Source organism: Vombatus ursinus, unplaced genomic scaffold (genome assembly GCF_900497805.2).
Source record: "Vombatus ursinus unplaced genomic scaffold, bare-nosed wombat genome assembly UNPS02014812.1, whole genome shotgun sequence".
NCBI lineage: Eukaryota > Metazoa > Chordata > Mammalia > Diprotodontia > Vombatidae > Vombatus > Vombatus ursinus.
Genome location: NW_020954590.1, coordinates 39,518,127 through 39,543,676, shown reverse-complemented (window position 1 = coordinate 39,543,676; position 25,550 = coordinate 39,518,127). Strand labels below are relative to the sequence as shown.

Here is a 25,550-nt window from a genome sequence, read left to right as displayed (position 1 = left end):
AGCTAATTTCTGTTTATGGATAGTATATGGGGAGAAGATATACTTTCACTTCCCCTAAAGAGTTTATAAATTGTAGGGGCAGCTAGGTGGTGCAGTGGATAGAGCACTGGCATTGGAGTCAGGAGGATCTGAGTTCTCATCAGGCCTCAGACACTTGACACACACTAGCTATGTGACCCTGGGCAAGTAAATTAACCCTGATTACCTCACCAAAAAAAAAAAAGAGTTTATAAATTGTAAACAGGGTAATCCTATATGATTAATTTAAATAATATCTAATTAAATACCCAAATGTTTAGGCAGAATTGCTTTTTTTAAAAAATTCATTTTTAAATACTGTCTGTATTCTCATTATAGCAATTTCCAGACAAGTTTTGAGTATTAGTTACTTAATTGCTTTAGTCAAAGAATTGAAAAAAAAAAGAAATAGATTGGGAAAAGTCAATATAAGCATTTAAATTTCACATATTGTTGTTTGTCCTTCATTCTCAAAGAGGACCATGACATCAGGAAGGTGACACCATGACTTGCAAGTAAATTGGATTTGAGTGAGGGAGGGCTGTGCAAAGTTACCAGCTTCACTTTTTCCCCCAGAGCCGTATGGGTCCAGTGACAACATAAAGAGCAGGATGACTGGAGACTAGATGTGTCTGAGATACCATCTGGCTCTTAACATTTTATGATTCAATGGTCAAGGCCAGTATTCTGTTTGTAATTATAGCACAAAAAGGTGAGAGAGGATTCCTTTTTATTTTATTTTATTTTATTTTTGGTGGGAGGACATGATAGCTTTCCATGGCATTTACTTTTAAAATGTTAAGAATCTACTCCAAAAAATCCCTAAGTTTCCTTAATCATTCATTACAAATCTCTACTATATATGAATTAATCTAAATGTTTTCTGAACCTACTTGTATTTAAGCCTTTTATCACTCCTTTGCATAATTTCATAAATTTATTCATCATTACTGTAAATTAATGTAGCAAGTACTAATTTATGTCTTAACTGATATTTTTACATATCAAGGATACTGTGATTTTTGATGCTCATTGTAGTAATCCCAAAGCACACCATCAGATTCTGATGTACTTTCTGATTAGGGCAGGGACTGGGTTTTTGTTTGTTTGTTTTGTATTCATGTTCCAAAGGTTTAGCACTTTCTGGCACATAGTAAAGTGCTATAATAAATGCTTGTTGACTTGATTACAAATTAAATTGTATTCAGGGTAATTTCATATTAATAATAGATGTGCTTTGTAATATTCAGATATTTTGAAGACCCTATTTCCCAACTATTCTATATAAAATAGTTTCTTTTATTTACCCTATGAAGTCTCAAAATTTCAAGGGAATGTTCATAGTGTTTCCAGAATTTGGAAGAAAAAAATGCATGTTTAACCTATGTCATTTATAATTTTATAGACTAATAAAATCATACTCATTTCCATATTTCTGGAATTGAGCCCTAATTTTTCAGTCAGTCTTCATAAGGAATTCCTTTCATCCTAATCAAATGCACAATTTCCTATTGTCATTGCTGTACAAGCTAATGGAAATATACTAACAACAGAAGATTAGTTATCATGTTCAACTATAGTTAATTTTATATTGTGTTCAAAAACCATAAGTCAACAAACATTTGTTGAGTATAGAGTTGTACTTGATGTGCTATGTGTTGGGGAAAATTATTATAGAGTAAGACACAATTCTTGCCTTCATGGAGCTTAGTCTAGTAGGGAAATAAGAACTTTGTGAAGTAAGGAGGAGGTGAGTATTGACGGGAATGTTGTGTGGATTTTAAAGAATGTCCAATTTAAGGATAGTAGTGATCTCTATGAAAGTTCTACTTAGATACTTTAATGTGGAGATGACCCTGGATTCTGAGGGGTGGAGCACAAGATCTGGCAAGTTCTGCAATGTTAGGAAGACTGGCTTGCTTTGAATATGGGCCTTATTGTCCAAAGACTAGCCTAGCTAAGTTTAGAAAGGCTCATGAGTAGAAGCTTGACCAGTTAGGTGATTTGGGGGGGGGGGGGGGGATAGCAATTCATTTACTAAGGTATGGAGCATTTGAAAGTTGAATTGGTAAATAGAAGGGGTATTGAAGAACATACCATTTGGTTGGTGTGTAAAAGCTGATTTTTAAAATATTGTTGCTTCTATAAGGACTTTAAAAACCATGAAACTCTTGGGAAAATTACATTTTAAGCAATTTGCTTTAAATTATTTTTTTCCTCTTTATGTAGCACAGAGATACTCCTGAAAATAACCCAGATACTCCATTTGATTTCACACCAGAAAACTACAAGGTATGAATAAATTACATGATGTTTAATATAGAAAACATTGACTCATTTGGATATGACAGGTGCTTTTTTCTTTTATACAGAGGATAGAAGCAATTGTAAAGAATTACCCAGAGGGACATAAAGCAGCAGCTGTGCTTTCAGTACTGGACTTAGCCCAAAGGCAGAATGGATGGTTGCCCATCTCTGCCATGAACAAGGTATCTAATACAATTTTATTGCTTTATTTTATAATGAGTAGCAGGATTTAAGTAGTAGCTTTTATGGAAAATTCTTACGTGATGTAAAAGTGTCAGATTGTAGAAATTCATATTTCTTTCATAGTTTAGATGTTTTCCATTGGACAGTTTTATTTGTATTTATATTGGTCTTATAGAAAATGTCAGGAGCCTTGGAAAGATGCAGCTTTTTGCACTGATGGAATAGTGATGATAATATTTTTATTGCAATTATATAATGGCAGAAAAGTTACATAATGTAGTGAAAAGACTGTAATATAGACCAAGGTTCCACAGAAGGTATAAACTATATTCACATGATAATAGTCCTTTGAAGAAAGAAATGTACTTAAGTATAATAACTGGAGGGCAGCTAGGTGGCGAAGTGGGTACTAGATAGAGTGCTAGGCCTGGACTCAGGAAGACTCACCTTAAGTTCAAATCTGGGCCTCAGACTCTTACTAGCTGTGTGACTCTGGCCAACTCATTTCACCCTGTTTACCTGAGTTTCCTCATCTGTAAAATGAAGTGGAGAAGAAAATGGCAAATCACTCTAATATCTTTGCCAAGAAAACCCCAAATGGGGTCATGAAGGCTTTCACACAGCTGAACAGCAGCAGTAATAACTGGACACAATAAGATAAAAATAAATAATAAAATTATATCTGACAATATGAAAGAAAATGTGAAACTATTTCCTTTTCTTATTTTGAATCAAGGTTTCTAATTGTATCATTACTTCATAATTAGTGATTTTAATTTGAGAATTAAACCAGAAATATGTAAATATGAAGGTAGACAGACATTACTGGGAAAAAGGAGCACTTTTTTTTTTTGTATTTCTAAAGAGAAAGCATATTTTAATAATAGGTCCAATACAGCTACAGAAGTGAGATTATTCATGTTTTTTTGCTTTGGGTTGCTTACTTTTATAACTAAACCTCACATACTTTTAGTTTTAACTATGACTAGAGTGGTAACTTCTGGATCAGATATACACATACACAAAGTTGATCAATAAAGCTATCTTATATATAATTCAAGGTCAGGAAATCTCTATTTGAATATATTTCTTTTAATATCTTTGATATTGGAAAGCTCATCATTTTCACCTCAACTGTCTTTCTTGGTTGAGCTCCGTCATTGTAATAGGGTATAGAATGCTTGGGGTTGAATCATAAAACTTCATAGATTAAATTAATAATATTAGATTGCTTACAAAAAAAAATAGCTGGAGTAGTTTTTGAGATGACTAAGCTACAGTAAAAAGCCAGTGTCATTTTGGATTATTGTCATGAAAAGTATAGAATAATGAAAGGTCATCGTTTTAAAACTAAATGAAGATAGATAGTCAGCACATTCTTGGATTCAAATTACATTTAGAATGAGAATCTTAAGTAGTAAAGAGATGGTAGGTGTGTTCTTTTGAATCTGAGTTGGGATTATCTCCTCATAAAGAATTATTAGGCTCCATTGAAAAAGTTGTTAAGGGTTTTATTTTTATTAATAACATATGTAGCAATTGCTTTATGATAACCCTGTAAGGTAGATACTAAAAGTATTAGCATCTCCATTTTACATATAAGGAAACAAGCTCAGAGAAATGAAGTTACTTGCCCATAGTTGCACAGCATTAAAAAGCAAACAAGGATTGAATAGCAGGTCTTCTGACCCTTACATTCAGAATTCTTCACTATGCTGTGATTTAAATGAAAGTTTAAAAAAAAAAACAACTCACTAATGACTGCTTCAGATATTGTAGGTGAATTTTTGCTATTTAAATCTAACAGAGTAAATCAGTCAACAAGCATTTATTAGTTAAGTGGATTGCAAAGAAAAAGCAAATCATTCCCTTCTCTCAAGGAGCTTACATCTATATAAGGGGAGAAGTCATCTACATAAATACATAAAAGATGCATACAGAGTTAATGGGAGATAACCTCAGGGTAGGTACTTAGAGCCTAGGAGGGTTTTGGGGGTGGTTAGGAAAGACCTCTTGCAGACTGTGACCTTTGAGTTGAGTCTAGAAGGAAGTGAGAGAAGTTAAGAGGTCATTCCAGGCAGCGTGGATCGCTGCTCTAGAAATGGGACATGGAGTGTGTGCGAAGAACAGCAAGTAGGTTAGCGTAACTGTATTGCGGAGTTGTGTGGAGGGGAATAATTTGTAGAAAGAACCAGGTTGTGAGGAGCTTTAAAAGCCAAACAGAGGAGTTTAAATTTGATTTCAGAAGTAATAGGGAGCCACTCCAGTTTGAACAATAGGGTGGCATGATCAGATCTATACCATAGGAAAATCTGTTTGGCAGTGGTGTGATAGATGGATTCATTGTGAGGAGTGGGGAGAGACTTGAGTCAGGGAGACTTACTAGGCTATAGCAGAGGTTCAGATGAGATATGAGGGCTTGAATTAAGGTGATAACTGTGTGAGTAGAGAAAAAGAGACAGGTGGAGACTGATAGAATATTTGGCAACTGATACGTGAGGTGAATGAGAGTAATTAGAAGATAACACTGAGGTTGCAAACTTGAGTAACTGAAATGATGGTGGTACCAACAACAACAATACAAGTTTAGAAGAGGGATAGGTTTTGGGGAAAAGCTAAGTTTTGTTTTGGACATGTTGATTTTGAGATCTTAGATTGTGCATAGAGATAATTGCACCCACAGGAGCTGATAAGATGAGATGACTTGAGTGTATATAGAAAAAAAGAAGGCATAAGACAGAGACTTGGGGGACACAAATAGTTGATGTGACATAGAAAATGATTCAATGTATGAAACTGAGTAGTCAGATAGGTAGGAGGGAGAACCAGCAGAGAATATTTGTGGGGATAAAAGTGATCAGTAGCTAGCACTTAAAGGATAGCCATTAAGTAGTGAGGCCAAATTTGAACTCTGTTCTTCCTGACTTCAGGTTCACTCCTTTATCCACTATATCACCATGCTGCAGAGAGGTCAAGGATAATGAGCCAAACCTTAAACATAAAAGATACAAAGTCTTAACAGTAAACAATGATTTAAAAATTGAGAAAAGAGGGGGCAGCTAGGTGGTACAGTGGATAGAGCACTGGCCCTCTAGTTAGGAGGACCTGAGTTCAAATTTGACCTCAGACACATAATACTTCCTGGCTGTATGACCATGGGCAAGTCACTTAACCCCAATTGCCTCACTTAAAAAAATAATTGAGAAAAGAACCTATGAATCCCACTTTGGGGCATAGTCAGATCTATGTGGAAAATTTTTTCTAGTTCACTAACAATTGAAGTGAGCAGTTTTTCCCTCATTTGTCAACGTTAGGCCTAACTTGTTCTTTGAGAATTTTTTGGTTTTTACAAAACTAAGCCAGTTCTAAAATCAAGGACTTTTGGACATACCCTCAAAGCACTAATTTATGATCAATAAATATTTTGTTAATTTTTCTTAAAATGATCTTACGTTTTAGGTTGCTGAAATTTTACAAGTACCTCCAATGAGAGTATATGAAGTAGCAACTTTTTATACAATGTATAATCGAAAGCCAGTTGGAAAGTATCATATTCAAGTCTGCACCACTACACCTTGTATGCTTCGAGATTCTGACAGCATACTGGAGGCCATTCAGAAAAAGCTTGGTATGGGACAGATTTTATTTGCACTATTAAAAACAAAGAAAAAACTTGTTTTGGAGGAGTTTGATATAGACCCTGATTTCTTCTTTGGTAATCAATTTAATTGCTATAAAAACGTACATTATATTTTTGTGCAACTAAAGTATAAAAATTGAAACTAAAACAATTAAACCCAAGAATACAGATTTCATAGGAACACTAGAGCATTCTACCAGGCCCGTTTCCACTAAGTTATCTTCTAATGTGCTTATCTTTCTTTGTCTCAGTTCTGTTTTTTACCCTCTTCTAAGCCTCAAAACCTTTCCCCTTCTAAACATTCCAGAAATCACAAATCACTACTTTATTTGTTCTCTGTAGCATTACCCAAGGAATCACTGAACAAATGAAATATGTGTATTTCAGCAAGCATTGGAATGCTTCAGTGAGAGAATCTTAAAATGTTATGGCAATGGCACATGCTCTATAAAGATCTAACTCCTCAGTCTCATTTACTGAATCATTATGCATGTCACACCCACTCTAAGTGTCTCCTAAGTCTCTGTCTTAGGCCCTCCTATGGATGAAGAAACTGATGCTCAGAAAAGTTCCTTCTTGTACTGCATCTAGTTGGTTGGCAAAGCTTGTTGATTTTACTTCTTCCACATTTATTCCTTCTTCTCTACTCAAACCACCACCACCTTGCAGAAACAGCTTTATATAATTACAGTTTTGACTATACCACTCACCTAATCAAAAACCACCTTTCATTTCATTTAAGACACTCCAGATAATCCAGATAACTTTTAAATTACTTTTTCCCCACATTATTTCTCTTCATGCACTTTGCAAGTGATTTGCATTCTTCAGCATCTTTGTATACATACTGGCCATTCCCCTTGCTCACATTCCTCCCACATCTCAAATGTCACAGTTAGAAGGGACTTGAGAGGCCATAACATCCCATTGAGAAGAATTCAGTATCTTCTGAGGCAGCCCACTTTATATTTGTATAGCTTTAATTATTGGGACTTTTTTCCCTTTCATCAAGCTCAAATTCACCTTTGTCGATGTTCACCCAAATGTTCTCTACCATGCTTTCTCTACTTTTGTGTTTGTACTTCCTCACATTTATATTTTCGTAACATATGATGCTGCTCAGCCACCTTCCTTCCAAACACTTAATCTTGCTTCTTTTGAATAAGGTATATACTTAGCCCTATTGTAGTCCTGGTTCTCATCCCACCAAGTTTCAGTGATACTTAGGAAGTAAAATTTAACTCCTTGAATCTCTAGTTCATCTTGTTAGTTATACTTCTCTGTGTTTTTATATCTACATCTGAGGCCAGGGACATTATTACTACTGGCTCCTTTATTAGGTTTTTTTTCTGTTGGAAATGTCACATTCATTTCTACTGCTTTTCACACTCTATGTTATCTCCTCCCTCTGTATCTGGCTTAATAAGTATATATTGGCTCTTTTCTCCTTTTGCCTTTCTTTTTATTTAATAACCTTTTAAATGACATCTGCAAGACTCCAGGCAATTATATTTTTTGTTTTGTTGTTGTTGTTGTTGTTTTTTCCTTTTTGGTGAGGTAATCACGGTTAAGTGATTTGTCCAGGGTCACACAGCTAGTAAATGTGAAGTGTCTGAATCCAGATTTGAACTCGGGTCCTCCTGATTCCAAGGCTCTATCTGCTGTGCCACCTAACTGCCCCAAGCAATTATATTCTTACCAGGCCTTGTTGGGCATACTCATTGCTGGCCATGGGCCAGTAATTTTTCTATTTTAAGCTGGGTCCAGAAAATCTCATTATTGGACACCATCTTCTTAATCAGAGCTTTATAACCCAAATATGCCTTTTTTCTGAAGCTTTTATACGGTAATGAAAACATCTGTGGTGCTTCTGAGGACTTGAGTTTCTTGCCCAGCATTTCTTACTCTTTGATAATACTTTCTAGGTTCTTGCTGGAAGAATCATTTTGTGCCTCTGTGAATTACCAGAAGTGAATAGTAATCATCCAGTTTGACAAGTCTTTTAAAGTTCTCTAATTGATTCTGGTCACATGTTATGGAAGGAGAAAAGACTTTTCTAGTGTTGTTAAATTGACAAATAGCTGCCTCACAGCTCCTGAGCAAGCAGTCAGTCACTAGCCCACTACTACTTAGCTCTTCTTTCTCTGACCCCTAACTGTATGTTCAAATCATCATTCCTTGGAGGACAAGAGGTTTAGGTCTCTCTTCTTAGGAAGTTTTATCTCTTTAAAGCTCCATATGTTCAGTAGTCCTTCTTCACTTTCTCCTTTGTGTGACATTCTTTTATCCATTAAATACCTGACATGTCAGGAGACCCTCTCTGTCTTCAAATTTGTTTTTTTTTCTTTTCCTAATGAAGCCATTAAAAAATATTGATTCTCCTTGATAACCTACAGAGTGTTGAAAGGTGTTCTTTGAACCCTTATACTTTCCTCTGCTAGGAGAAACATCAGCCTGCACTTTGAACAGAGGTCATAATTAGGGCCATAGCAAAAAGACAAATATCACACATTATGTGCAGAAACTTCTCTTTGCTTTTCATGTTTTTTGGAAATAAGGTCTTCAGCCTCTGTCTTCCTGGTAGCTCTCTTGGCAAAGTCTCCTGAAGAATTCTCTTTACATAGTTAGCTCCTTCTCATGTCATGTCTTACTAAGGTCTCCAGTTCTCTCCTCTTCCTCTATTCTTTAAGCTATTCAAAATTTTCCTTCTGTCCCTCTGACTTGGATCCTTCTTGAATTTCCCCAAATTTTCACTTCCTAAATTCATTCTTCAGCCTTAACAATTATGTCCGCTTATCCTTTTAGCTCCATTTCTCTCCTATTGTTCGCCTGCTGAAGTTATAAATAGAATTCCACCTGTTGAAATCCTATTCTTCCTTTAAGATCTAATTTAGGTGCCCCCTTCATAAAGCTTTCCCTGATCCTCATCAAATCCTGCCCCTCAGCTGAAAATGATGATTCCTCCTTAAATTTTCCTAGTACTTTTGTCTAGACTGTTTCCTGTATCCATATCATATTCTACACTGCACCATTTTCATTTTATTCCTCCCTTAAGCCACTATAAAAAGTAAGCTCCATGAGTACAGTGTTGTAATAACATAGTACCTTGTTTATGGTGGGTGCTTAATAAATGTTTGTTGAATTGAATTGAGTTAAGCAGTCCCCAGGTGAAACAGATAGACCAGAACCCAGATATCCTGATTCTCAGTCACTCAGATTTTCACATTAAATTTCTCAATCACAGTTATGTACTAAAAATTCTGGTGTTTTTTGCTGTATTGTTAACCGACAAAGTAAATTAGCAAAGACAAATTTGAGAACTTTGTGTATGACAGACACAATTATAAAAAATTACTTTTAAAAAACCCTCCTTGATATTAGTAGCTATTAAAACTTAACCTTTTCTTTTTAAGATTTATAATGTTTTGAAATGCTCTGTGCTCAATATTTAAAACTGGCTAAATCCCAGAAGGTGGTAGATCTATATGTTAAAATGTGACTTTAGTGGTAATCATTTGTTTTCTTTTAGGTATTAAGGTTGGAGAAACTACACCTGACAAGCTTTTCACACTAGTAGAAGTGGAATGTTTAGGTGCCTGTGTAAATGCACCGATGGTTCAAATAAATGATAATTACTATGTGAGTATTTCACTTTCATTAAGTTTAGAATTGTGTGGGATAGTATCTTGAAATGCTTTTAAATAAATGAAGTTTTGATTCCCTGTGTTTTTCCTAGTTTGTCTAGTCAGGAGAAATGGTTAGTTATTACCTCCTTTTCTGAGTTCATCATTAAGACATATGAAGTGAGTTTTTTTCATATCCATGCAAACACTTGAAATACTTCAAGATATCCATTGCGAAACACTATTTTCATATTCTTAGCATGTGCCGGTTCACATTAATGATAGTGTTCTCTTTTAGCATTTTAGTCATTGGGCAAAAATCAGTAAAATGACTGGTGATAAAAAAGACAAAAATAATCCTTAGTCTTCTGATATTATGTTACAAAGTTGCATTTTCATAGAAAATTTTTCTTTTTCATGTGAGGATTAAACTTTTTACCCAGGCAAGTCTATCATGGAATAGTTCAGAAAAAAATATTTCATTTGTAATATTTGAAAGAGAGAGAAGTATCATGAAAACCTAAAGCAGAGCTTACATTCTACTGGAAGGGGGTGGAGGGGGAACAGCATGTACTGAAGTAATGAAGAATAATTACAAGCAAGAGATAGTTCAGGATGCTGAGGAAAGGCCTTGTGTAGAAGTAGCACCTGAGCTATGCTTTAAAGAAACCCAAGGGTTCTTTGAGGTGGAGATGAGCAAGAAGAGGAATGTATTCTAGATTTAGGATATCACCTGTGCAAATGAACAGAGGAAGGAGATTAATATCATGTTCAGAGGGCAGCTAGCAGACTGGGAAAGGACAGTTTGTAAAGGGGGGGGAGTAGTATGAAAAAAGACTAGAAAAGTAGATGGGAGCCAGATTGTGGAGGAATTCAGATGCTAGACTGAGACTTCCATCTTTTATCTTGTAGGCATTAGGGAGTCACTGAGGTTTTGAGTGAAGTGATTAGGAATAGCCATGACATGGTCAGGCCTGTGCTTTAGGAATATGAATTTGGCAGCTGTGTGGAGGATGAATTGGAGAGATGATGAGGGCTTGAATTAGGATAGAAGCTATATGAATGGAGAGAAGGGATCATAGTATCATAGATTTAATGTTAGACGTCCCCTTAAGGCCATCTAGCTGACCACCTTCTCTCCCTCTCCCCCTCCCATTTTAGATGTGAGGAAATTTGAGGCCCAGATTAGTTAAGTGACTTTTGTAAGGTCACACAGACTTTGTAACAAGATTGCATATGGGGGGTTGAGGAAAAGTGAAAGAATTAAGGATGACTCCAAGGTTTTGAAAATGAGTGAATGAAAGGATAGTATAGCCATCAACAGAAATTGGGAAATTAAAAGGAATAGATTTAGAGAAGAATTTTAATCAGCTATGTTTTGGCTATGTTGAGTTAACAGTGCCTGTGGGTCTTCAAGTTAGAGATGTAGGTTGTTGGTAATGAGATTGGAATTCAGGAAAGAGATCCAGGACAATATAAATTCTGGGAATCATCTTTGTACAGATGGTAACTGATACCATGAGAGCTAAGAGATCATCAAAGAAAAGAAGAGAGGCCAGGAGAGAAGAGATAGAAAATATATTTAAGGGGGCAGCTAGGCGGCACAGTGGATAGAACACTGGCCCTGGATTCAGGAGGACCTGAGTTCAAATCCTGAACACTTACTAGCTGTGTGACCCTGGGCAAGTCACTTAACCCCATTGCCTAGCAAAAAAAAAAGAAAAGAAAATACATTTAAGGAGGTTTAGAGTAATACTGATTAACCTCCCCTGAAGGTAAGGCTTGTAATTTAGATTAATCATGTGATATTTATTGGTTTATAAGTTCAGGATTCATTTAGTAATTTTGTAATCTAAGAATTACATTTCTTAGTTGGTTGAGTTTCTACCAACTTATAAATATGGTCAAGAATGCAATTTTTTTCTTTTGGTAAATTTTTATTTTACACTTAATATAAAATGAGAAAAGAAAAAAAAATTGTCATGTACACAGCAGACCATAAGAAGAGGATTCAATATAAAACAATAAATTTCCATTTCAAGAAAATGTATATAATAAATAGTACATATTATATTCAAAGCTACCCAGCTTTCCTTTGTTTCCTTGTTGGTTTTCTTTTGTTATCTGCTGTGAATTAACTTTAATTCCCCCCCTTTCCCCAAAGAAAGTTACAATTAAGTGTGGATATATATACATATACATACATACATCTATAAATACAGACATGTATACACATACACATAAGACCATACTATGCTTATTTCCTTCTATCATCTGTTTCTCTGAAGGTGGATAGCATCTTTCTTCTTAAGTCCATGTCTTGCCATGTATTTCTAAATGAACCAGCTCATCATTTCCTATACCACAACAATATTCCTTTCTAGATTTAAACAGCATCTTCCTTCATAGGATCTTTATGGTTAATTTTGAGTATTTATAATAGTCAGAATGACTTGGTTGCTCAGAGTTTTTCTTAAAACAATACTGCTATTATTCTCTTGGTTCTGTTCATTTCACTCGATTATTTTGTGGAGGTCTCCATGCTTTTCTAAAATCATTGAGCTCATTTCTTACAGCAGAGTAATATTCTATCATGAACATATACCACAATTTGTTTAGCCATTCCCAAATTGATGGACATCCCCAGAGTTTCCAGTTCTTTGCCACCACAAAGAGAGCTGCTATAAATATTTTAGATTATGTAGGTTCTTTTCCATTTTCCTTAATCTTCTTGGGAAACAAACCTAATAGTGGTATGGCTGGGTCAAAGGGTATAGGCAGTTTAATAGCTCTTTGGGCATAGTTCCAAATCTGTCTCCAAATGGTTGCATCAGCTCACAGATCCACCAACAATGAGTTATGGTTCCAGTTTTTCCATGTCCCCTCCAACATTTGTCACTTTCCCCTTCTATCATTTTAGCTAATCTGATAGGTGTAATAGAGTATCTCAAGCTGTTTTAATGTGTACTTCTCCAATCAATGATTTAGAGCATTTTTTATATGACTAAATTGTTTTGATTTCTTCACCAAAGAACTGTATTCAGATCTTTTGACCTTTTTTTTGGTGTGTGTGTGTGTGTGTGTGAGTTAAGTGACTTGCCCAGAGTCATACAGCTAGTAAGTGTTATGTGTCTGAGGCCGCATTTGAATTCAGGTCCTCCTGACGTATGGGCCAGTGCTCTATCCACTACGTCACCTAGCTGCCCCTCTGACCATTTATTAATTGTGGAATTACTTGCATTCTTATGGATTTGACAAAGTTCTTTATATATTTGAGATATGAGACCTTTATTTGAGGAAGTCTATAAAATTTTTCCCCCAATTTTCTGCTTTTCTTCTGATCTTGGCTACATTTATTTGTACAAAGCCTTTTTAATAATGTAATCAAAATTATCCATTTTATATTTTACAACACTACCTCTTGTTTGTTTATAAATTGTTCACCTATCCATAAATCTGATAGGTAGTATGTCCCATGCTCTTAAAATTTTCTTGTAATATCTCCCTTTATATCAAGGTCATGTATCCATTTTGACCTTATCTTGGTAATTAGTGTAAGATATTGGCCTATGCCCAATTTCTGCCAGACCGCTTTATAGCTTTCCCAACATTTTTACCAAATAATGAATTGTTATCCCAAAAACTTTTAAGTTTTTACACTTGTCAAACACTGGGTATCTATATTCATTTGCTGCTGTAGATCATGTCTACTCTGTTCCACTGATCTACCTTTCTATTTCTTAGCCAGTACTAGATAGTTTTGATAATTACTGCCTTATAATATAGTTTAGGATCTGGTACTGCTAAACCTCTTTCCTTTACATTTTTTCCATTAGTTCTTTGATATTCTTGACCTTTTGTTCTTCCAAATGAATTTTGTTATTTCTAGCTGTGCAAAATGATTTTTTGGTAATTTAATTGGGATGGCATCAAATACATAATTTTGGTGAAATTGTTGTTTTTATTATATTAGCCCTGCCTACCCATGAACAATTACTATTTTTCCAATTATTTAAATCTGATTTTATTTGTGTACAAAGTTTTTTATGGTTTTGTTCATATAGATCCTGGGTTTGTTTTGGTAGGTGTATTCCCAGGTATTTTATACTGCCTAGAGTTATTTTAAATAGGGTATCTCTATCTCTTCCTGTAGGATCCTGTTTGTAATATGGAAAGCTGATGATTTATGTAGGTTTACGTTATATCCTGCTACTTTGCTGAAATTATTTCAATTAACTTTTTTGTTGAGTCTTTAGGATTTTCCAAGTATGTCATTTTGTCATCTGCAAAAACAGATAGCTTTATTACCTCATTTCCTATTCTAATTTCTTCTGTTTCTTTTTCTTCTCATATTGCTATTGCTAGGATTTCCAATACAATATTTAATAATAATGGTGACAATAGGTATCCTTGTTTCATGGTTTCTAGCTTATCTCCATTACAAAATAATACTTCCTAATTGGTTTTAGGTAAATGCTTCTTATCAATTTAAGGAAAAGTCCATTTATGCCTAGACTTTCAAGTGTTTTTAATAGAAATAAGCGTTAGACTTAACCAAATACTTTTTCTGTATCTATTGATTATATGATTTTTGTCACTTTTATTATTGATATACTCAATTATGTTTATAGTTTTCCTTATGTCAAACCTTCCCTGTCTTCCTGGTATGAATCCCATTTGGCTATGATGTTATTAGCTTGTATTTTATTTAGGCATTTTGCATCCATATTCATTAATGAAATTGGTCTATAATTTTCTTTCTCTGTTTTTACTTTTTGTGGTTTAGGTATCAGTATTCTACTTGTTTCTCTTTTTTTGCAGTTAGCAATTTTTGGCTGAAATTTTTTAATTTTTGAAGTTTATTCCACCAAAACGCTGTTTACCTCTACAGGCATTAGAAAGGCAGCATGCCATACTGGATAAAGAGCTCACTTAAGAATCAGCAAAACCTTGAATTAAGTACCACCCTTAGACATACTGGGTATTAGACTGACAGAGTCACTTAACCTTTCAGTGCTTCTGGCAGATTAATCTCTTAAGACTGCACAAAGCAGGGGGCTATCTACATTAGTAGTGGGAGTTTTCTCATCAGTAGTTGTCTATACCATTAGTGTCGAATAAAAATCCTTGCTGTCTTTATGTCGACTTAGTTTAAAATGTAATGTTACCTATGTTTTATTGTTACTCGTTTTGTTAAGTATTTCTCAATTACATTTTAATCTAGATCAGACTGCACTAGCAAGTGTGGTGACAACCTCTGGTCTGTAACAATGAAATCACAAGTCTAGTCTAGGAGAAAAAACTCATAAAAATGAAGATTTTCCTGAAATGGACATACTTAAAGAGTATTTAAGTTCATTGTTGTAGATATTTTAAATAATTTGAATTTGGGCAGTGTCTTCATTTCAAAATATGATACCTCTGATAATGTCATATAATAGGTCACACTTGTATCCCTACAATCACCTTACAGTTGTAGAAGAGGAAGAAATAGGCTCAAAGAAGCGTTCTCTTAACTCGACTTCCAGTTCTTTTTCATACACTATACTGCCTGTCTGCCCCATCATGTACACTAGATCCTAGTCAATGGAAGTGTTCTCAGCTACCCAAAAAGAAAACAGCCCTCACTGTTACCTGATCAAAAAAAGTATTAAAAATGTTGTATGTCAGGGGTGAGGAACCTGCAGCCTTGAGGCCACATGTGGTCCTTTGAATCCAAACTTCACAGAACAAATCCCTTTAATAAAAGGATTTGTTCTGTAAAACTTGGACTCAGTCAAAAGGACCTAGAAGGCCACATGTGGCCTTGAGGCTGCAGGTTCCCCAACCCCTGATTTACGTAGTATATAGTAATCCCATGTTCGACAATCTAAAATAATTTAAAATCTCTTATTTTGCTCATAGGAAGATTTGACACCTAAGGATATTGAAGAGATAATTGATGAGCTGAAAGTGGGCAATGTTCCAAAACCTGGACCAAGGTATGTTTTTATTTATATAACACAAATGTAAATGCTTACACGTCTAAAGGAAACATTTGTTCCTTCAGTTTACAGGTGTTGGAAGTGACTTTAGAGGTCACTTAATCTAACTTTCTCCCTAAAGCAGGAATCTTTACTACAATTAACGTCCCTATCAGATTAAGTCTCCTTGAAAACAGTCTGTCTCATAATTAAGCCCATATAAAGTTATTTTGATCCAAAATATGCTTTATTATATTCTGTCTCCTAGTTCTCATTCTACCACTAGAAACAACACAATATCTAGCCTGTTTCTTTCTATGTGGCAGAACTCCAAATATCTATCATATTCCCCTTAAGTCTTCTAGTCTTCTCTTTGTGGGCTAAGCACCTCTAGATATTTCCTCAGGTAGCACAATTATCACACCTTCTAGCAGTAGTACTTCTTCACCACTCTTTTATGAGTGTTTAGAATATGACAGTACTCCAAATATGGCCTCAGATCCATAAATTATGAGAATTCTACTTTACTCTGCATAACTATGTTATTATGTCCCTTTAGCTGAATATGAACTTTAGGTTACTTTTTTTATTTTGTTTTACCAGCTACTTCAAACTGTTAGTTCATGCTGAACTTCAGAATAACTAGAATTCTCTTTTGTTTTTCCCTGTGGAAGTGCCATTAAACCACTCTTCCATTTTATAATTCTACTGTTGATTTTTAAATGAAAGTCATTTCATTTTTTTAAAATACATTTTTTTGAAGTTTCTGTACATTAAAGCCATTTTCCTAGATCCTTTTGACTTAAGATTCTGCCAGCTAAAGAATTATCCCAGCTTCGTCTCATCATTTTTGATGAGTGTTTTTGTCTTGTAAAAATGGTGAAATGAGGTAGAGCATACCAGTTACATAGCCCTGTGGCATGCCACTAGAGAATCCTTTTGACAGCTCTCTTAAGTCAATGATCTTCAAGTTTTGTTGCTCAAACAGTTCTCTGTAAATCCACTAAGTTATGTAGTCTAGATTTCTTTATCTTGTTCAAGGGCATACCATGAGACCATCAAATGTCCTGCTAAAAATCAGGATATATACTGTGTCTGTCATCTCTAGTAGCATTACCAAAAAACGAAACATTAATTACATGTGCCATGTTCTTAGGAAAAAAGAAATGATTCATAGAAACTAATATGCATTCATTAATTGCTCACACATAATTTTTTAGTATTTTATTTTTTGTAATTATGTGTGAAGACAATTTTCAATATTCATTTTTACAAAATTTTGAGTTCCAAAATTTTCTCCTTCCCCTCCCCTCTTCCTAACAGTCAGCAATTTGATATAGGTTATATATGTACAATCGTGTAAAACATATTTCCATGTTAGCCATGTTGTGAAAGAAGACAGACCAAAAGGGAAAAAAACATGAAAAAAGTAAAAATGAAAATAGTATGTTTTGATCTGCATTCAGACTCCATCAGTTCTTTCATTTATACTTGATCACTACACAATGCTGTTACTGTCATACAATGTTTTCCTGGTTCTGCTTATTTCACTTTGCGTCTATTCATGTAAGTCTTTCCAGGCTTTTCTGAGATCCACCTGCTCATCAACTTTTAAATCTTTATTTGGCTTTTTTTTTTAATACCAAGGATCAGCAACATTTGTACTAGTCTGTACACTCTTGGATCTATCTTGTTTGTTTGAAAACTGAGATACTATTTACCTATCTTTGTGATCTTTTGGCACTTTTCCTCTTCTCCCTGATTTCCCAAAGTTAAATCTTTCCATAGGATCACATCTGAATTAGTGCTTTGTGATGTTATTTATCTGAATCTGGAGACTTGGCAATGTGCTCTCATTACTACTTCTTCACCCTTGTTGAGCTTTATTTCCCCTTTTTTTGTTATACTTTTTTGAGTTTTGAAACTATTTTCCTTGATGCAAAGTTACTGAGTATAATTCCTTTTTCATTTGTTAACGTTAAACTATCTGGCTCAAACTGGGCCTAACTCATTTCCTTTTCTTGCTGTTATGAACATAGCTTTAAAAATGAACGTTGTAATTTTTCCTAAGTCTCAGCTTCTTCTAGACTCTATTTAGCTTTTATGATAATGGTCTGATAAATTTATTCTATATTTGTATTTATCCTTGACTATAAGTGTGATTTCTTTCATTTTTTGTAGATGTCATTTTAAAACATCATCTCAGATGTCTCCCTATTCAGGCATATTCATTTAATTGTTCCGCTCTTCTGAATAATGTTTCTTGAGATTTTTTTCATTTTGTTGTGATCTCCCTATGCCCCTTCACTACAATAAACTGCTATGGAAATCTTCAGCTGCCAAATTGTACTACAAATTATGCTTCATATTTTCATTATTCCTTAACCCTAAAAATAAGTACAATAATTCCATATCTTCATCCTTTTTTTTATCTCCGATACCCTTTGTGTTAATTGCATTTGTATACAATGCCCTTGGGAGACACTAGATTGAGGTCAATAAGTAGTACCTTAGATCTTGTCAACCAGGAGTGGATCTGAGCCTCTGAGCCTTACAAAAGAATTTTGTTAGCCATGCCTCCTTGCATTTCTATTTGGGGAACCCTTTCCATTATTTATAAGGTAGAGATTGTTCCATTTAGCATATTGTTTAGTAATATAGCTCCCACTAATGAACTCTGTTTTTTAAGTTTAACTGGAATATATAAATTAAGAATATCTCAGCATCTGTCCAAATTTTTTTAAACTTTATAAAATTGAGGCATCTTTTCAATTCTTTTTAAAAAGTTTTAGAAGTTAAACTGCACAATTAACCTTTTCTAAGTTTTTCTCCAAAGAGATGATAAAATTCACCTCCCTTTCTAATCCTTTGCAGAGGTGTGGGGGACTTAAATATCCTGTCAGCTATGTTGGTGTGTTGCTTAATTTTGAACTGCTTGTTTTTTGTTTTTGTTACAAGGAGGGAGATTTGGAAATGAAGATAATATAAAAATAAGAGAAATCTAAAATTCATGTTTTTGCTGTCTTTTGTTTTTACATTACTCATTTCTGAATTTCCCTATAGTATATCCCATTCAGTGATTGTTTGACAATATTGCAAAGTGCCTTTTCAGTTTTTTATTGATTATGGTAATGACATTGAAGATAAATGAAATCCAAGTACAGAAATCTCCAAACTTCAATTCTACCAAATCTTTTTTCAGTACAAAATAGCAAAATTCAGTAGCTTGGATGTAACTTTTTATCTATATTGCTGCTGGAAATTTTTTTTTTTTTTTGGTGAGGCAATTGGGATTAAGTGACTTGCCCTGAGTCACACAGCTATTAAGTGTTAATGTGTCTGAAGCGGAATTTGAACTCAGATTCTCCTGACTTCTGGGCTGGTGCTCTATTCACTGGGCCACCTACTTACCCCTGGAAGTTTTTTTTTTCCCCTTAAAATTCTTTGGTAATCAAGAAATAGGTAAATAGAAATAAAGTAAACACATTGTTTTAGTCCAGACCACCTCTGAACTGACTAACATTTGCAAATGTTTGGGGTTTCCATTGTGAATGGAAAACTGCCAGCCCTCTAGTGGTCATAGGAGAGGCAGTGTCTTAGAAAACAGAAAGCACTTACTGCCTCTCAAGTCACAAGAGGTGGGTTCAGACTTTGCCTCTGTTTACTACCTAATAGGATCTTGGACAATTCCTGGGCTTCAGTTCCCTTATGTATAAAATTACAGAATTGGCCTGGATGACCTAAAAGATCTCTTCTTGCTCTAAATCTATGATCTTATTATTTAGCACTTATTAATAAATCAATAAACTCACAAAAATATAAAAGCATGACTTCCCATTTTGTTTTGGGTACATTCTTTTAAATTAAATATTTGGGCCTGTACTTCGCTAATTTATTTCTGAGATTTTTAAGTGAATCTAGAAATACTGAGTAGTATTCTAAAATGTCAAAGTGCTCACTATAGTTAGAGCTTTTACAAGATTATTAGGTATGGATTAGGGAGTAGATTTTAAAAATTCCATTTAAATTTTTTCCTCATTGAATCCAATGAAAGTATATGGTTTGACAATCTTGTTTTGTGAGATAAGAAAAGGAAAAGGGGGATTACAGAACAGAACTAAGACCACAGGAAGCCCAGAGTTCCAGTCCTTTGATTACTGATACCTGACCCTACACACATACCCTTTTATAATTTTTTTATATTAAAAATAAGATTAGCATGAAAGGATCAGAAATTAGGGAACTTAAATGTGAAATGCTATTTTTAACTTTCTGGTCCCCCAAAGGCCAAATTTGAGAGTTTGGATATGGTAGGGTTAAGGTAGCAATGGGAGATAAAATTCATTTACTTTTGGAATTTACTGTGAAGAAAAGGTATAGGCAAAAAGATGGCATTTCAAGTATGCACATTAAGGAAATAATCAATTTCACATAGCATTTAATGTCAAGAAACATTAAGTCAACTTTCATATTTATTACCCACTTGGAACTTCAGTTCATTTCTTCTGTAAAATGGATTGAGATTCAGATCCTTGGTTTAGACATTTTAGTCTCTTCTGTTAACAAACATGCTGCACTAAGAACTGATAAAATCTGTATTTGAAAAGGTCACTGAGTATTTGTCCAAATGGAATAGCGGCATAAAAATCAACCAACAGGAAGTACTTTAGAAAACCAAAACACTAAAATTAGATACCAGTCTTGCCTTGCCCCTGTGAAAGTATCATTTAAGAGAGCTAGTTTATAAAAAGCTGAGAGCTGTACAGATAGTGACAGTGTATGATTTAGCAAACCGAGGGAGGGAAGAAAGTTAGAAATGGATTAGGAACTGAATAAGCCAGTATCCATGAACATTTTCTGAGTGAAGACAGGATAAATTATCAGAGAATAAGAGAGATGAAAATAGGTAGGTGTAGAGCTGGGATCTATTAATGTGATATATAGTGTTGAGACTGGAAAGATGATTTTAGGGACAGGAGAATTGAAAGTAGAGTAAGACAGGTTGTTACCTCTGCTCTAACATTGTTTCTATATATAGATCTTTGTTAAAATAATCTGCTTGAGAGCAGGAATTGTTTTATTCTTGGTGTTTGTACCCTTAGGGCCTAGCCCCTAGTAAGTGATACATCAAATAATTTCTTATTGATTGCTTCTTCCGAATCTGCAGTCCTTCATTTTTATTTCTGTGCTAGTCACCTTGCTTGCTCCAGTATCCAAAGGATATTTTTAGATAATCCTAACACCAACATATCCTCTTAGCAAAAAGTGCAAATTACAAGTATGCTTTGACTTTGCTCCTCATGACCCAGAGGCATTATTTTCAAGCAACCCAGAAAATATTCTCAAAGCCAGAAAGAACCCAGTACTTCTGTTTCCAAATATAGTCATTGTAAAGAGAATTATATGCAATACTGTCTGGGCAGACAGGCTAAACCTGGTTGAAGGTAAGTTACAGGCCTCAAACTAGTCAGTGAAATAGGGCAATGTCTATCCCATATGTGGAGACTTCCACAGCAGAATGGGCAGATGAAAACAATTTGTTCCAACAGCCATAAATGCAGCTGAAGCAGGTGCTGTGGAGTGCTTAGAGCTTGGTCTGATATCGAAGATACCAAGGTCATCCACTGCATCCTGGGCCATTGCCAGTCATCTTGACTTTTGTCTTGCCCCTGGACTTCCATGACTGGAAGAGAAAGTGAGGCTGATGACTGTGCAACTCTGCCTCACTTAAATCCAATTCACGTGCAACTCAAGACGCCACCCTGTGATATTATTAATCTTCAAGTACAAAAGACAAACAACATGCAATACTGAACTTCATTTCATTCATTGTAATGAATCTCTATTTAAGTGAAATTCCAAAATAAAGGTCCTAAGTTCATAGATTTAGAATTTAAGGGACTTTAGAAGTGAACAAGTACAACCCCTTCATTTTATAAATGAGGAACCTAAGGCATGAAGTTAAATTTTTTGTTCAGGATCAGGCAACTAGTTAAGAGCATATTTGAATTTTTAAAAGATGGCTTTTGAAATCCATACCACTGCCATTTATTTGCTTGAGTAATAATTTGTTGTTTGTTTCCGTTTTCAATCTATTTTTACCATCTTTTCCTTGTAGAATTGTGGTAAATTTTCATGTATCTATTACATATCTTTTAGGAGTAAAAAAGGAATGAATGATAGTTTTATTTAAATCAAGCCAGTTATAGGTTGGAAGATGAGACAACCCTTAAGAATTTAGTCTATGATTTCACTTTGAAATGGCCAAACAATAAAGATTCGTTATTTTTATTTCTTGGGTTTTTGAACTTAAAAAAAAAGTTATTTCACACCTATCTTTCTGCTTAATAGTTCTAAATCCTTTGGGACTATTTTGAGTAAACGATTTTTTTCTTTTTTTTTTCCTTCTTCAAGGAGTGGACGTTTCTCTTGTGAGCCAGCTGGTGGTCTTACATCTTTGACTGAGCCACCCAAAGGACCTGGTTTTGGTGTGCAATCAGGCCTCTAAGTAATTTATATGAATTTGTCTAAAAACCCAAAAAGACCTGTGAAAATATTTCTCCGTACATCTAAAATAAATTAAAACTAATCTCATCCATGCAAATGTTCAATATTGTACATTCTGGTTTGTGTTTACCCTGGTGGTGATAGAGCCTTTATAATTGTAAATACCATGTAAAAACTACAAAATATCCTCTTAAACATTTTGGGTGCAGTGGCTAGTAAGACATCCCATAAGTTGTACCAAACATTTTTTCCAACTATATCCATTTCAGCAACACATTGAGTTCACATTTGACATGAAAAAGTATTCAAGTATAGTTTTTATCACATTTTAGTTTTTAAAATTGTATTTTGATATTCTATTGCTATTATAATTACAATTGAGTTAATATAAACATTCTCTAAAACATTATGTCAGTATTTCTTCCAAATATAAGATTAATAATAATACTACTAATGATAACTAACATTTATATAGAACTTACTATGTGCCAGGCACTGTTTCAAGGATGTATATATTCACACAAGTACATCATTTCATTTTCCAAATAGCAATTTACTCCAGGAATGCTTTAGGTAGTGGGATAAGAAAATTATCTTACTTGTTTTCAGAACCATCATTTTAAAAAGGAAAAGCTTCCATCACGTATAGATACACTAAAGTTGTCTTTGGCTACTCTGACTCAGAAAGATTACTAACAAGTCAGACATTCTTCTTAGATGTATAGATAACACAAAATGTATTTTCTATTCAAGTAAAAATAACCCATAATTTTACAGAATTGAAAAAGTTAACGGCTTTTACCTTGGCATACATAGGCAAATATCTATTTATGTTTACTTAGGGTTTCTAGGGACTAACTGAATTTTCTGCGAGCAAACATCAATAGCCCAAAATCACAACTATTTCTCTTTAACCCATTCCTGAATGAAGCTTAAAAATATTATTTTAAAAATATTCTTTCTCTGCTAAAGCCTTCTATGATATCCTTTTTACCTTATCTATAAAATTCTGAAACACAAAGGCATAGCTGGATATGGTTGGATTTTTTATTAGTAATGTCTATTTAATGCTTAATATACAGAAATATTAAAGTTTAATTTTTAAATTAGAAAAGTAAAAAAGCTGTAGCAAGGACCTTGAAACAAAGTTATTTAAAGCCTGTTAGGCATTAATTACTATATAATGTGTTAAGGGAATGGAATGGAAGAAAGCATTTTAGGTAAATGTCACAATACCTTAGTGCTGTAAAGATCTATAATTGTGTCTTCCACCAATGCTGAATGCAAATAACCTTTCTATAATTTAGTAGATGGTCTTTTAGAGTTACCTTACAGTCAGTTTGGCTTTGAGCCTCCCTGAAGTAAGCTAGACTGATCTACAGACATACAGACTCCCATGAGGCCCACACTCAACACTTTCCTAGTTTGGTAGAACCTACTCGAGTTCATTCTTTGTTTACATAACCTTCAGGAACTTAGGGTGTTAATTCTGTGATAAGGCATCATAGGATTTTAGTTGAGAAAACATGCTAAAGATAATGTTAATATATATGATGATAATTTTTCTTCAAATTAGAGTTTCAGATAGCTTAGACCTTGTATAAAATATGCAAGATGCCTTACAGTATGTTCAGAGTACAATCTGTGCTTCATATCTACAAAAACTCCCAATATGCACATTTTATCACAGCATATGTATGATTATCACTTGAATTTTGCATTTTTATATTGCCAAAGCTAGGACACCAATTTTAAAGATTTATTTTATTTATTTTTTATATACTTATTTGAAATGTAAGGTCCTTTGCAGGTAAGAAATGCTTTCTTTTAGCCTTTGTATTCCCAGGACCCAGCAATGTAGTGCCTGCCATACAGCTGGCACTAAATAAATGTTTCTAAGACAAACAGATTCATCTATCTGTATGAGTAAATTCAATTAATAATCTATACTGTTTTTCAAAATAACATGAAATCATTGTAAGAAATCACATTTCTAAACTGCTCAGCTAGTAATGAGAACTGTTCCCCAGTGAATTTATGGCAAATTAGTCTAGGGAAAAAAGATGCTGTGAAACCAGTAGGGAGTCATCATGCACTTCCTGCCCTTAAATCTTTTGGTTGTTTCAGTGGGAGAGTTAAAGGGCAATTTCCTGCTTAACAGCAAATTGATTAGCCCTTTAAAGAGTTCAGCTTTTTTCTTATCTCTATTAGTACATTATATAGTACTTGGCATGGACAGTGACCATTATGGTGAATAAGAATTAAAAAAAGCATCTCGTCAAAAAGAATTACTGTATAAATATTACAAGGGCCAGAAAGTTTTCAATTCTACACCAATTGTTGTGTGAAATTTCTTGTGTCTACATTAACTACTCTGAGAATGCAAAAATAATTGTACACAGGTTTCTTCTTTATAGTAGCATTTCAACTATGTAGTTAAATCCATTTAATAACAAACTGATAATATTGTACTTCAAGGTTTGCAGATTGCTTAGCAATCTAGAGAATTAAGTGTTATTATTGCCCTCATTTTACAGATGAAGGAACTGAGATTTACAGAGGTTACCTGACGTATCCATAATCATACAGAACTAAGTGTCAGAGGCAGAATTAGAATCCTTATTAGAATTCTGGGTCCTTCTAATTCCAACTCAGATTTCACATCCTGCTTTTGACACACATTGGCTGGATAATCCTAGGCAAGTCACTTAACCTCTCTGTGCTCTAGGCAGAAGTATCACCCCGTAGTTCCTTATACCAATTAAATCACAGGTCCAGTTTCTATCCTTGTATTTGTTAGTGACTGCATTTTTTATGGCATTTAAACCAAAAGAAAAGGGCACAAGCTGACTCACACTACAAGTAAGTACATGAGTTCCCCATTCAGGGTAACTATAGGTTCAATAAAGTGTCTTGAAAATTCAGAATTACAAATGACAAAAACCTGAAGTAGAGCAGGGATTTGGTATATTAGGTTTTTAATAACCCCATACATTAATTTTTAGCACAATGAGTTTTTTTAAAAATGTTTTTACTGCTGAAGAAGTCTCTACCAAAGAAAGGCACTGCTGTGTGTCATCAACTACTTCAGTGTACAAATGGGGAATAAAAGCTTTTTTATCAGGCTTACTGCCAGAACACATACCTCTACCAACTATCTTAGCAAAACTGTCTTTCAGGGCCTAGTACAACGCTCTTCCAAGAGCAGGTACTTAATATGTTTTGTTGAATTTATGATACTTTTTATCATGCAGGTCTGGCTTTAATTTCTTCGAAATTACTAAATTGCTTGGTTTGTAACCCCAGTTT

The 25,550-nt window shown here is 34.3% G+C and overlaps 1 protein-coding gene across 1 annotated transcript in view; it reads left to right on the top strand.

Moving 5' to 3' along the window:
- The window catches only part of LOC114054100 (NADH dehydrogenase [ubiquinone] flavoprotein 2, mitochondrial), a 41,816-nt gene extending 19,471 nt beyond the window's left edge, over window positions 1–22,345 (top strand). The window contains exons 3-8 of the mRNA XM_027877216.1: window positions 2,248–2,310; window positions 2,391–2,507; window positions 5,968–6,136; window positions 9,678–9,787; window positions 15,676–15,752; window positions 22,149–22,345. Coding sequence (XP_027733017.1) covers window positions 2,248–2,310; window positions 2,391–2,507; window positions 5,968–6,136; window positions 9,678–9,787; window positions 15,676–15,752; window positions 22,149–22,242 — 630 coding nt within the window. The 3' untranslated portion in view covers window positions 22,243–22,345. The remainder of the gene's footprint in view (window positions 1–2,247; window positions 2,311–2,390; window positions 2,508–5,967; window positions 6,137–9,677; window positions 9,788–15,675; window positions 15,753–22,148) is intronic.
- The last annotated feature ends 3,205 nt before the right edge of the window (window positions 22,346–25,550 follow it).